Source organism: Poecilia formosa, unplaced genomic scaffold, assembly GCF_000485575.1.
Source record: "Poecilia formosa unplaced genomic scaffold, Poecilia_formosa-5.1.2 Scaffold12, whole genome shotgun sequence".
NCBI lineage: Eukaryota > Metazoa > Chordata > Actinopteri > Cyprinodontiformes > Poeciliidae > Poecilia > Poecilia formosa.
Window position 1 is genome coordinate 3,546,459 of NW_006799951.1, and position 14,057 is coordinate 3,560,515.

Consider the following 14,057-nt stretch of genomic DNA (forward strand, 5'->3'; position numbering starts at 1 on the left):
CCTCTATCGGTGGAGCAGATTAATGGAGGGTGAACCCCGTGGTGGGCTCTTTCTCGTCAACACTCACTCACTCTGTACCTCTGGGGATTCCAGCGGATACCGAGCAAGAAATGGATGCAGCTGCATGTAAGAGGAGAGGAATTGGAGTTCAGTAACTACGAGTTAATGTGTGATGTTTACCGAGCAATTCTGTTAAGAGCAGCTTCTCCATCCAGGAGCCTGTCTTCTCCCTCACTGTGTGTGGATGCTGACTGTAGGCAGTCAGAAAGAAAGGAGGTCATGTGTTTCAGTGCAAGCGGGAATCTGTGGGAGTCCCACATTCCTTTGGAAAATATGACCAAATGTCTTTAAATATCTCCACACACACACACACACACACACACACACACACACACACCCACACACACACACACCCGCAGTGCTGTTCATTTTGTAGCATTTTTGGCTCACTTTCTGAGGCGTTTTTGATCCACTGTGTTTCTTTTGTGTGGTTAATTCTTTATAACAGCAAAGTAGACATAAGTTTAATTATCACTCTGGTCATAGCAGGACAAAAAAAATCTCAAGTAGGTAGTAACTGTTTAGGGTTCGCTTATCATTTTGATGTTGTTTTTTTACGCAACAGCCAAAGTCGCTTTTTAATGATCCATTTTACTTAATTGTGACGTTTTATGACCACTTTGGAAACATAATTCTCATATTACATAAAATTCCGTCCCGTAATATTGTCATCTATACCTGTGCTTTTTGAGATCACTTTTGCAGCCGTGTGCTACCACTCACTAGTCCAATTTGGACTCAAATTACATTCAGTAACCTTCTTAGCTCATTATCGGGTCAGTGTTCGGTTGGACCGAATTAAGCAAGAGTCAGACAACACATCAAACCGATGAAAGAAAAAAATACTTCACTGGCCCTCGTTTCTCTCAAACAGTTGCCTGACCTAAGCTTCAGCTGCGACTATTTAAATTAAACTGGACAGTGAAAAGTTAGATGTGTGTTTTTTTTTGTTTTGTTTTTTTTAATCACATTTCATCTCTATAAACCTTGGAGTTATTGTGAGTTTCTTCTATGTTATCTGGTTGCTAAACAGATATCTTACCCTTAGTAAATTAATCTTCTTGCATCATTACTTTTATGGCACAACCATTAGATTAGACTTAGGTTGCGTGATTAGAGTTATATGAAACGCTATATCGCTAAAGTAAATTAATATACAAAAGCATTAAAAATTCCCTATGAACTTTCTTTTCTTCTTATTTACATTGTATTTAACTCCACTGATTGGTTTTTGCTCTGCGTCCACCAGAAAGGGTTCACGCCGCTGCATGTAGCAGCAAAGTACGGCAAGATGGAGGTGGCCAGTTTACTTCTTCAGAAGAGAGCCCCGCCTGACGCTGCAGGAAAAGTGAGGACAAAACTACTGTGCCTTTTCTGTTCAAAATGTTTCTGTATGTAAGCTGCCAGAGGGTAAAAAGAGGCCCAAAAAAACTAAAAGAAGTTGTCCAGATCTGGTGGTTTTAGTATTTCTGAATTATTAGTAAAAGACTGAAAGTCTTTAGCAGGTGTAACAACTTGTTCTAATTTAACAAAGTGTCGGGAATAATGTTCAAAGTGAGATTATCTGATTTCCATCCAATACAAACAGTAGATGCTCTTCCTGTGGCGTAAAGCTTGAGGGCAGATTGACCTTTTCTCCCCTGATGCACTCGAACACACACATTGGCACACTTTCTTTCTTAGGACAGACCCACTGGCAGTCGGCCACCACTTATCCTAATAGCACTCATGTATGATAATGAAGCTCCCACAATGCATGGCGTTGTCACACCAAACTCCTAAATCCAGGCTTTGTTGTGAATTTTTTGGGCTACCTTGAAATGATATTAGGGGAAATAGTTTGCAGTTTGACTCACCGAGGCTAAACGTGTGGGGAAAACGGCGACTCCACTTCCATTGTGAGCTTTCATCAAACAGGTTTGAAGTCATTCTGCGGATATTTCTGATGGCCCAACAGGCTATTTCTGGTATATTTTGGCAGTATAAAGCTGGCCTACTTCCTGTTTTTATTTTTTGATGCTGAAATTTATCCTCACATGCATCCAGGTCGGCCTCGTTGTGACATGTTTTAATAAATCGCACGTTTTGCAAGTTTGACGCTGCAGTTTTGGAACCAAAGTCATTATTGTGCAGTGATAAGCTCTGTAGAGGATTTTAAAATAAACAGGTAAACCACTAAAATGTTCCTCTGATGATAGTATTTAATTTTTATTTTAAATGTGGGACTTCCAGAGTCCCTCATTTAATATCACAGTTTAAGTTATGACAAAATGGAAAAGGTTCATAGCATTTATTCTTGTGCATACATTTGCACAAGTTTTTTTACATACAGTTTTTTACATACATTTCAAATACTTTACCAAAGAAATATAAATCTAAAAAAGAAAAGGAAAAAAAAGACAACAAACAAAGTCAAGGATTTGACCAATGACACACTCTCCTTTGGTATGCCTCTTTTTGCAGATGCTAACATCCTACTTTACTCTCCCAGTCTTCCTCCAGTTTTCTCTCCGTGTTCTGTTGATTTGATGCTCTAACTTTAGATTAGCATGTTTCTAATAGTACATGCTAAGTGATTTCTAATATTCTGTCTTGCATGCCCTGTGCGTGTGTCTGTGTGTGTGGGTGTCTCAGAGTGGGCTAACTCCGCTGCATGTAGCCGCTCACTACGATAATCAGAGAGTGGCGCTGTTGCTGCTGGATCAGGGATCTTCCCCTCATGCTGCCGCCAAGGTATCCACACAGACACAGAAAATACTCATATTGTCAATATTACTTTACATTTTTGTAAAGTTTGGATTTAGAATGATGGGTCATCTTTAGCTAACTTTGAATTAGCTATTTAGCTCCTAAATAGTGGCTTCAGTAACTTCTAGGAAGCCATTTATTTTATCTCTCAATGTTGATGCTTTATGCAGTTTGCTCTGCATGGAAATATTTGTTGATTTACAGTTTGGCAGTAGCTTTTGTACTCAAGTGAACAGAAAAAAAATGTTTGTCAAGAGAAAATATCATGCAACACTTGAGAGACTATTTTTCATTTCCTTTTACTCACCCAGTCATTCCTTCCTGCATGTCTTTTTTTTTTTTTTTTTTTTGCTGCTCGCTTATAATAAAACATTGGGTGAGTATTGGGTGCATTTGGATTAATTTAAGCACTTCTGGGAAGTTGTTACTGGTGTTATTCTGGAGGAGGAGTCTGTCTGCATAATCTTTCATACAAATGCAAGCTGTACATTTCTTCAGAGCTCAGATAACAAAAACCATTTTAAAAATCCCATGAAAAGTAACTCTGAGTTGATTTTTAGAAGGAGGCCGATTTAAAAAAAAAAAAAAAAGATAGTGTGACTTTAGTTGTATATTTTTAGAACATGTTCTAAATTTACTGAATGTGACAGATGCCTTTTGCACACTCTCTTAATCTTTTTTACTAGCTCTATTTTAAGCTTTAATCTCCTTGCTACTTTTTGGGTCCTAAAGCTGCATATAAATTTGAATAAACCCTCCTCAGTTTCCGCCAGGGGAAGATACTCTGATCAGCCATAACGTTACGGCTCCCAATGAAATCCCCTGCAGTGCTAATACTGGTCCCATTAAAACCACTATTAGCATCTTTAGCTATCTTAGGAGCATGTTTCAGCCAACGTGCATCAATGAGCCTTTGCCACACCTGGTTGCAGATCCTAAAATGTTTCTTCATAGGTCCACTTTTGATAAGTATTGACCAGCAGAAGAGAGACGGGGATTTGAGTTTCAAACCTGGATTTAATTTAACTCATGCCTCGTTTCACTGAGCAGCTTGGACTGGTGCGGTTTGTTGTGCTATTTCATGGTCCGGTATATTTGGGAAAGGGTCGGTTGTACTACGTCACTCATTCTATGGTAATCAATGGTGGTTCTTGCAATGTCTGTATTGTTGGACTTGGGTAAAGTGACTCTGATTTGACAGAAAACCTGCAGTTTTTGAGAGGTTGCAACCTAGTTTTCCCATTAACAGTTTTTTTCCTGTTCTTGTGTAAAACAAGTGTGAAGTTTATTAATTTTTTCTTCATTAATTTAGGTCTAGGATTATCTTTAATTAGCTTTTGAGGAATGACAGTCTACTAAATCTTGAAATGACACAGAACTTTTCTCCATCCAACAATTTTAGATCAAGTAAAAATAAGAGATAGTGGATCAACCATCCTATTTTATGATAGTTTTTTTTATCTAAGTTTTGAAGTCTTTGGACTTTGATCTGTTATGCATGAAAACAGTTTCATGACTCTGAATGAAATAGATAAATTATAGAGAAAAATAAATCACAGATGTTTTTGTTACCTTGAGTATAAACCTGAACCATGAATTCAAATGAGGTTGATCATATAAATGACCTGCAGTTACATCAAATTAGTATTTCAGTTCCCCTTCCTTGTCCTAGAACGGCTACACGCCTCTCCACATCGCTGCCAAAAAGAACCAAATGGACATCGGGACCACACTGCTGGAGTACGGCGCAGACACCAACGCGGTGACGCGGCAGGGCATCAGTCCAATTCACCTGGCGGCGCAGGAGGGCAGCGTGGACCTCGTGTCCCTGCTGCTGGCCAAGAATGCTAACGTCAATGTGTGCAATAAGGTGACCAATGCCAGTTTTTACAATCCCTGCTGGAGACACGTAAACCAGTGTTGTTTGAAACAAACATGTTTAGCTTTCGATCCCAAAACGTACAAAATATGATTTTTTTTTTTTTTTTTTTTTTTCCCCCCCACAGCGGGATCTTTGGAGCTCCTTTTTTTTTTTTTAAATAGAGTTGTTATCCTGTAGTTCCGTTCTTAGCTACATCCAGGACATATTTGTTCATGTGTTATATTGTGTGTGTACTTTAACTTAACACAGAGTGGACTCACGCCCCTGCACCTAGCAGCTCAGGAAGACAAGGTCAACGTTGCAGAAATCCTTGTAATCAACGAGGCTGATGTCAACTCACAAACAAAGGTAGAACAGTCCAGTCTGCAAATACAAAACAAAAACAAAAAACTGTAGCCTTATTCGGTTTTTGTAGTTTTTTTTTTGTTGTTGTTGTTGATTCATTCTTTCTACATTACTTAGAGTTTTAACATTTCAAATAAACAAAATGTGTTTACCGATCACCCTGTTCTGCATCAAACAAACCCATTGAAATAAAAAGTCAACCTGTATGTGTCCACTGAGGCTGATCTGTCCCAGCTGAAGGTTATTTGGGGAGTGTTTGTGCTGACAGGACAGATGTTTATAGCAGAAAGGTCATTCCTGCCCTGATCTCTAAGTGTTGTGCTCATAATCATAACTCAACATGAGACATGAAGCAGCGTTCTGTTTTTTTTTGCAAGACGGTGATAGCCTGCTGAGAGTTTGGTTAGATGAGCATCTTTCCACATTTTTAAAAGAAATACCTCTAAAGAGAGCGATATCTATTGGAAGTTATGTTTCATGCTCCTTTTGACTGTCCATAACTTCCTCCTACCCTCCCTTTCATCTCCTTTCCCTTTCATGTCCCTCCATCTGCAGATTGGATACACTCCCCTTCATGTGGCCTGTCACTATGGCAACGCAAAGATGGCAAACTTTCTTCTGCAGAACCACGCCAAAGTCAACGCCAAAACAAAGGTGAACCTCCTCAGTGTTGCAGCCAGAATCAGTCACTTTAAATCTCTTTAATATCTATAGCAGCACCAATTTCATGTTTTTTTTTTTAAACAAAAGATCGGCCTTGTAGCTTATCCTCAAACCAGTTTGAGCTGAGGAAGAAATCCTAACCGTTCCATCGAGTTTCAAACTCAGTTCCCCAAAGAAGAAGTTGTTTCAATTCACGTGTTTTGACTGCGTCTGTCTCCATCTAGAACGGCTACACTCCACTCCACCAAGCAGCTCAGCAGGGCCACACCCACATCATCAACCTGCTGCTTCAGCACGGAGCCTCGGCCAACGACCTCACCGCGGTGCGAACGCCGAACGGACAAGCTGAAATGCTGAGTGCTTTCTGTGTTTTCTGGAGCTTTAATATCGTTCTCTGTTTTTCCCCCCACGATGGTTAGAACGGAAACACTGCCCTTTCAGTGGCCCACCGTCTGGGGTACATCTCCGTAGTGGACACTCTGAGGCCCATGACTGATGAAAACCTCTCGGCTATGGTGAGACACTGTCTTCTACTCTGCACTTTCTTGTTTAATGTTAGAAAAACTACGTCGATGCAATTAAGCACTACTTAATCGTGTCGGCGCCGGCTTGTCCAAGTCAAACCTGGCCCTCCAGTCGGCAGCACAGTTAATGGAGCGAGTGAGCAAATGTGGCATCATGAGCCGGCAAGCTAGTCCGTCACGCCGTGTCACATGTGGGACGTTGCCCTGATTAGAAGACTTAGATTGGAGCTTAGGCTTCTTCTCCTTAGCCAAGGTCACCGGCAGCGATCTCATTGACACAAGGCTCAATGAGGAGTGTGAGGGTGGGCCACAGGAGAAGAGTTTGCACACGATGCAGCGCCAAAGTTAGTGGGAAAAGTTGGGGGAAAATGGGCAGTGAGAAGCAATCTTTTTGAGTGGTAGGAAGTAAAAGACTGCACAAGGTAAAATCAAGTGTCAAGTGGTTGAACATACAAACAAAAAGAAAGAAAGAATTATGTTTCTCCAACAACTTCTAACTATGTGTCATGTCCCTTTGTGTTTTTTTTTTTTATTTTTTTATTCAGAGTGCCTCAGAAAAACACAAAATCAATGTCCCGGAGACCATAAATGAGTTCCTTGACATGTCAGATGACGAAGGTAAGTGAATCATTGTTAAAATATCTCAGATTTTATTGGTTTTTTTGTTTTTTTTAATCAAGAAAAAAAACAAAAAAACATTGTGTGGTGGATGCCTTTGACAATTGCGTACTTAACTGTATGTGTATCGAAATCACGCAGTTTGGACTAATGTACCACAGATTCTCAGAGAAGAGTCTTTTTCTGATGTTGATGAAGGTACTGGTGACCAGTTCGAATCTGTTTTGTGCCGTTTGCTTTCTTTTCGTATCTTTAGCTCACTGTGCTAAGCCGCCATTGCTTTGCAACCATTCAAAACTCATAATTCAGCTGAGTGAAGTGGCTTGTTTGTAGTTGCTGTTAGAGTATTAACCACTTGTGCTACGAAACCACATCTTGTTTTTATTGTTTGTTTTGTTTTTGCATCATTTAAGCTACACGCATTTTATTTGAGATCTGCAAAGTTATATTCTGTCAAGCTTTATCCTTCGACTCTGCCGGTCTAGGAATATCAAACACTGATTATCTTTGTCAAAAACACTTTCTGCAAAAATACCGATGCCCTTTGACCATTCTCACAGTAAAACTACAAACGTCTCTGTATTTATTGGGATTTTATGTGATAGATCAACACAAGGTAGAGCATGACTGCCAAGTGGAAAGACAATTATACATGGTTTTGACATTTTTACCATTAAAAACCTCTAAATCCTCTGCATTCATATCCGGTCCCTGTGAGTGAATTCTTGTAGAACCAAGTTTTTTTTTTTTTTTTTTTGCAAAATAGCTGAAGCTCGATTAATGTTTATGGATGGAGAGCACCTACAAACAACTTTTTTTCAACTTTTCCATACGTTTTTGATTGGCTTTAGGTGTCGGTTCTAATACATGGAAGTCTGATGATCCAAACCACTCCATTGTAGCTCTGGTTGTATGTTTAAGGTCACGCTAGTGGTGAGAGGTGAAATGATGCTCTGTCTGTTAAAAGCTCCAACAAGTTTCCTTCCAGTACTTCCCTGTACATAGCTCCATCCATCCCAATCGACTCTGACCTGCTTCCCGAGAAAATCCTCATCACAGCATGATGCTGCCATCGCCATGTTTCACTGTGTATTCGTTTTATCCTTTCACATGTACTGTTGTGTCTTTTGATCAACAATCCAGATTGTTTTCCTCATCGACCGTGTCATTTCCTGTGTCTCCTACATGGCTTATAGCGAACGCTAATCATTGCTTCTTACGACTTTTTTTTTTTTCCAAACAGTGGCTTTCTTCTTGACTCTCTTCCATTAAAGCCATTTTTTCCTGTGTTCCCTGGTCATGTTTACTAATGGTCTCCATTAAGCCTCTGTGACCAGGATTTAGTTTGATTAAAATAGTTGATAGCAACTATGTTATTTAGAGAAAAAGTGGGCTGAATACTAATGACTCAGGATTTTTAGATTTTAATTGTTAAACTTAGAAAACTATGATTCATTCACCTTCCACTTCACAATGTTGTGCTATTTTGTCTTAGTCACAGAAAATCCCAAGAAAACACACCGAGGTTTGCAGTTTTAATGAAAAATAATGTGGACAATGTAAAGGGACATAAATACTTTAGAAATTATCTTTATGCAAGAGATAACAAATTGCATTTTTCATCACTCACATGATGCTTGGTTACAGAACACTTTTATCCCTTCAGAGCCGTGTTTATGGTACGAGTCACACTGTTTAAAGCTGCCACCTTCAGTCCACTGCAGTTTGTTTTGGAACCACCGAGCTAACGCGCTTGTAAAATTGATGAGGTTGTTCCCAGGCCGTTGCTTAGGGGACGGTTGGGAGGGCGGCGGTTCTTTGTCAGGTGATACGGTTGGACTGCACAAACATATCAAGTGATGGTGGATGAATTTATTTTTGAGCTGGATCCTCGCTGGCCTTGTGCGCTGCCACCAGCGTGGTCGGAAAAAAAAAAAAAAAGACGAGATAATCCTCCTTGTGCTGTGTGTGAACTGTTTGTAGTGTGTGTACATAATTCATCTGCAGTGAGCCTGTTCACAGTGGACTTGATGGCAGACCAATAGAAGCGAGGACAGATTGGGTGTTTGCTTTCAGGAGTGGAGTCCCTCCTCGCTGCCGGACGGTTTTTGGTCTGTGTGTAGGTCTGTCTTAGGAGAAAGGAAAGACTTACCACAACTCTCTTTAATCCAATATGGGGAAATCCTATTATAGCGCAGGTTGGGTAGTATGTGTTGCTTCTAGCTGTTTGTGTGGCTTTTCCTTTACTTACATTAAACTTTCAGCAGGCTTCTGTAGTTTCCAGTTGTACTGCGAATGGGTAAACGTTTAATATTTGTTACGCCTTACTGTCGTAGGGTATTTGAAAAGGCATATTTACCGGATCTGGTCTGGTGTTTTGTTTTTTTGTTGTTGTTTTTTTTTGTGTGTGTGTGTTAAAAATCACTGGATGCAGCATGCAGAGAAAACTGAAAGATGAAGAGTTGTGGTTCAATATTTTCTTAAAGAATGGCAAAAGAAAAAACAAAAAAACGTGCCTGCTGAGTATTTCATCATTACTGACACTACTTCCCCAGTTTGACATGCAGCCAAACTCTCCCTGGCTTCCAGCATAAAGAGTTTCCTTTTTTCTCTCTCATTCACTGTCCTCTCCAGTGAGATTCTCAGGCATTTGCTCAAACAACCTGTCAGCTGACTGTTGCTTCTCTCCATGGAGCACTAAACTCTTCCAGTGACGGTGCTCTCTGTCTCTGCTTGTGTTTGTTGAGGACGAGTCTCTCTCTCTCTCTTTCTCTCTCTCTCTCTCTCTCTCTCTCTCTCCCTGTCTGTCTTTCGATCTCGCTAAATCCAATAAGATGAGCTTTCTCTGAGCCGCCTGCGGGAGAATTAACTCCTGCGGTCAGGCGGCTTTTTGACTTCTGACATTTCTGCCCTCACGGCGACACAAAAGTTCCAAGAGTTTGGATTTGTTTCATTTATTTGCGAAAAGAGGACGGAAGAGATGGCGCGCACCGGCGGATCCAAACGCGCAACTTTTTGTTGTTGTTGTTGCCCGAGCGCAGTTAGGCGCAGGAGCTGAATGAAGGAAGAGCGCAACTTTTCCCGTCTGCGCCAGAAGCGCACCGGATGGACTGTTCGTTGTAGATCTTCCTTAGTTTTTTATTTTTATTTTTAAGCTTTATGTGGGGGTTTTGTTGCTTCAAGTTTGGGGATCGGGAAAAGTCGCAGAGGAAATAATTAGCGGAGTTGCGAACAACATGGCTGCGTTGGAAAAAGGTAAGTCGGTATTAATCATTAAGGGACGTCGATCATATACACTAATTAACAACAAAAGAAAAAGAAAAAAAGGCTACATTGAGATGAACCATCTAGGTAGCTGGAACATTTTATTTTAGGGCGAATTTATTTATTTATTTATCTTTCTTTTTATTTATTAGCGGAGATGATGGTAATGGAGCATAAAACTATATGTTTGTGCCGATTCAGTGTCTGTGCTTTAACGGGTTTGTGAAATGTTACTTCTAAAAAAGAAGTGAATTGCTTGTTTGGTCAAGTCAGAAAAAGTGTAGAAAACACAGGAAGTTCAGCAGTCAGTTCCACCAAGAATGTAGAGCTCATCGGTTTAATGTGTCATTTATTCTTTTGAAACATTTGGAAATCTGAACATAAAACATTTGGAAATCTGAACATAAAAACACAAGTTGTTTCTTCTTTTTTTTTTAGCACTTAGCTGGATTGCACATAGTTCCTGCAGGTTAATGTTTATTAATGGAAACAGTTCATTTAAATGAACCACAGCAACACCTAGAATAATAGATATTATAATTATGATGAGCGGTTTCATTATGTCCTCCCAGTCAAACCTCACTTAGTCAGTCAGTAAGAGATGTCGCCCTGTGTATGCATCCAACGCCCCTGCAAGTGACAAAGTCCTGTTAAATTTAGTCAGAATCCGCCATTGTTTATGGGTCACTGAAGTAAGACTCTGCTTCAAACATGTCATTTTAAGCTGTTTACCAAATAACAAAGATTGGTGTTCCAATGCACAACATGTCAGAAATGACATTTTATGTTTCCCAAATTACTGTCAGTAGTGCCTCATTCAGATGTGCAATCAAAAATAATAATAATAAGATGACCTCTTTTTAATAAAAACTGATTGAGGGGAAAAAACACATAAGTTAACATAAGTTAGCTAAGACATGCACCTTTAAATAAACACATTAAAATGCAATTTGAAAGTTTTAGCACATACGTGTCAAACTCAAATCATAATAAGTTTTTATTGTGACCCTTCAGGTTCTACACAAATAACAGATTTGTGCTGAAATATTATTTTATCAACCAAATCGAAGCAGTTTTTTATGCATACTTCCAGATGTGCAAGATGTTACCATTGAAGAGAAAGCTATTTATTTATATTTTAATAGTTTAGGTAGTTTTATCCTTATTTTTTATGTATTATTGTTGTGCAACATGTTATTTAAAAAAAAACAATCTATGTGGACCATAAATCTGATGAATAAATCAATCAAATCATATGTTCTACTACAACTGACCCTTTGAAGACATTTCTGATCTTCATAAGGCCCAACATGAAAATGAGTTTGGTTGACACCCCTGTTTTTTAGCATTCAAGTTACCAAAAGTCGCTCATTCTCTGGTGTTTGCTATTGCAGCTGATCAGCTCAAATCTTCTTTTGTGATATGGCTGACCCAAATACACAAAAGCAAAGACTCTTTTCCTATTTAAATAAATCAGTGTCTGATATTTACTGTCAGTGTAGCCTACATGTGTTAGTGGAAAAAATTGATATACTTTAAAACACAAAATCCGTAGAACCAGTTTGAACTGTTGCATTTTGTCTTTTTTTTTCTTTTTTTTGATTGAACACTCTTCTTTTTCCGTCAATTTTCCACCACATTTTTATTTTATTTTTTAAGAAAATAAAGTAAAACGAGCTCTTTTTTGCATAGGAAAAAAAAATCAGATTTCCTCCCTTATTCGTGCGTTAGAGTTGGGTTTTATTTTGAAATCAGACTCCGGAAGTGGTCTCTTGCCGCTGCCTTGACGCCGGTTTGTGGCGTCTGCTCGGAGTGCGGCAGTGCTGAAGGCAGGAGGGGGAGGGGCTGCGGTGAAGGAGCACAGTGTTGCAGGCAGGACAGAGACGGACATGAGGGAGAAGGGGAAGCACTACGGCCGCTCCGGCGGCTTCATTGATCGGCGTGTCATCGTCCACCGGTCCGCCGATCGAGGTGCGATGCGCTGCTGAACTTTCCGCTGCTGTATTGTTTTTCTGGCTTTGCTTGTCTTCTGTGTTTGAGTGCTGTGATGGGAGGTGCGTTTGATTTTTTTATTTTTTTTTTTACAGGATAGCAGCAGATTTACCGCAAAGTTGCTTTTCTGCTGCCTCTCATGATGTTTTCTGCTAAATCCTCTTCAGAACCTCTGAATGAGCTGCAGTCATTTGTGATTCACGCTGTTGTACGCCACAGTCTATTGAACAGATTCAAATAAAAGTAGCTGTAGGCTGTGTATCTGCAGTGATGTTTTGGGTTCAACGTCACAGTGCTGCTGATAATTACCCCCAGGGCCTCAATACATGCTCTAATCAAATAAGAAAGAGACGGATGCTCTTTCTTATGCTCCTTCTCTGAGGTGCTGCATCGCCTACTCCTTTATCCGCTTGTGAAGTTAACAGCTGGATGTTGTGATTTCAACCCCCTCTCCAGGTGAGGATGCGATGACCGGTGACACTGACAAATACCTGCGACCTCAGGACCTCAAGGAGCTGGGGGATGATTCTCTCCCGCAGGAGGGCTACATGGGCTTCAGCATAGGAGCGCGCTCTGCCAGGTAGGCTCCTGTCAATTGAGTTAAGTTTTTATTTCATTTAGCTGGATTATTGGAGATTATTGAAGCTGTAATCACATTCATTATAGATTTATAACTACTGCATTGGCCGCTGCTGTACAAAACCGAAGCATGTTGTGAAGCTTTCTGGTTTATCTGAACACAAAACAAATAAAGAATAACATAGAAATCACCTCAAAACAAGAGCCTGGAAAGTTGCCATCTAACGATTCAACCTGACAAAAAAAAAAAAAAAAAAGTGATTCAGGCATTTTGCCTGACCTCATTCAAACCCAGGCCAGAGCTACGAAACGGCCCAGAGTGTAGCACAGTATAGAGACGAGACGCATGAGTACACTTTTCAAAGAGATTACAAAAGGTTGTTGTGGAAAACTGGCAGGCTACAGGGGAAAACACATCAGAGGCTATTGTTTCTATAGTGACAGATGGCAGATGTACCATGATGGCTGGATTGATAAAAAAAGGAAACGGAGAGGTGAGCGGCGACAGGAAGCTGCTAGCATCAGCAGGGCTCAGCAAACAAGGGAAACCCAGAATTAGATGGAAAGATTCCATGTAAACAAGTTTTTTGTTTTTGTTTTTTGTTTTTCAGGATAATGATGGAAACAGTTTCAGTAGTCACTAAATGTAGTTGCTGTTCAAATGTTAAGATACCGCATAATAAAAGGATTTAGTTTTATTTTATTTATCAGTTTTTTTGCTTCACTTTTTGTGTTTAATATTAGAGATGCACTGATCCAATGTTTGGGTCAGATTTCTAATATTCACTTTTTGCAAAACTTTGACTAGCTGATACCAAATTTATCTGATTACATTTTCAATTTTAGAAAAATATAATGAACCAGATTTAAGATATTTTTTTTCCAAACTTTTTCCCAAGAGATGCCAGTTATTAAGAAATCATGGTGATGTCGCAGCTTGTGTGTGAGAAGTTACTTCTTTGTTTTGCTAAAACTTCAAAAAGAAGATAAATTTATTGCACTATTAGTTATTTGTTGTATTATACTAGTTGACCTTTTTTAACTATCTTTTGCAACTAGTATTATTAGCATGGCTAGCATTAGCTGTAGACATTCACAGGATTGTTGCGTCATCAGAAACATCCCAAAAAGAAGTGGACTGGAAATTTAACATTAGCATTTCTAACTTTAAATTGCTCTTATAAAAAAATATACAGTATGCAAATTGAAGTCACGTAAAATTCCTCCTCAAAATGCATTTCTACTCCTCTGAAACTGGATAAACTTTCCTTGCCAACTATTCAAATGTCAAGATGTACAAGAATGTGAATGTTGTGAAATATATATTAAATATATTAAATAATGTTTTATTGATCTGTGTTTACGTATGACGCTGAGCAAGG

The 14,057-nt window shown here is 39.4% G+C and overlaps 1 protein-coding gene across 12 annotated transcripts in view; it reads left to right on the plus strand.

Moving 5' to 3' along the window:
- The window catches only part of ank3a (ankyrin 3a), a 91,592-nt gene that overhangs the window by 39,457 nt on the left and 38,078 nt on the right, over positions 1-14,057 (plus strand). For 10 of the 12 annotated variants that reach the window (XM_016667984.1, XM_016667990.1, XM_016667985.1 and 7 more), the window contains 10 exons: positions 1,310-1,408; positions 2,695-2,793; positions 4,481-4,678; positions 4,940-5,038; positions 5,591-5,689; positions 5,923-6,021; positions 6,118-6,213; positions 6,768-6,840; positions 6,982-7,038; positions 12,553-12,676. In XM_016667984.1, coding sequence (XP_016523470.1) covers positions 1,310-1,408; positions 2,695-2,793; positions 4,481-4,678; positions 4,940-5,038; positions 5,591-5,689; positions 5,923-6,021; positions 6,118-6,213; positions 6,768-6,840; positions 6,982-7,038; positions 12,553-12,676 — 1,043 coding nt within the window. The remainder of the gene's footprint in view (positions 1-1,309; positions 1,409-2,694; positions 2,794-4,480; positions 4,679-4,939; positions 5,039-5,590; positions 5,690-5,922; positions 6,022-6,117; positions 6,214-6,767; positions 6,841-6,981; positions 7,039-12,552; positions 12,677-14,057) is intronic. The other 2 variants (XM_007545403.2, XM_016667994.1) reach the window with 1 other exon arrangement.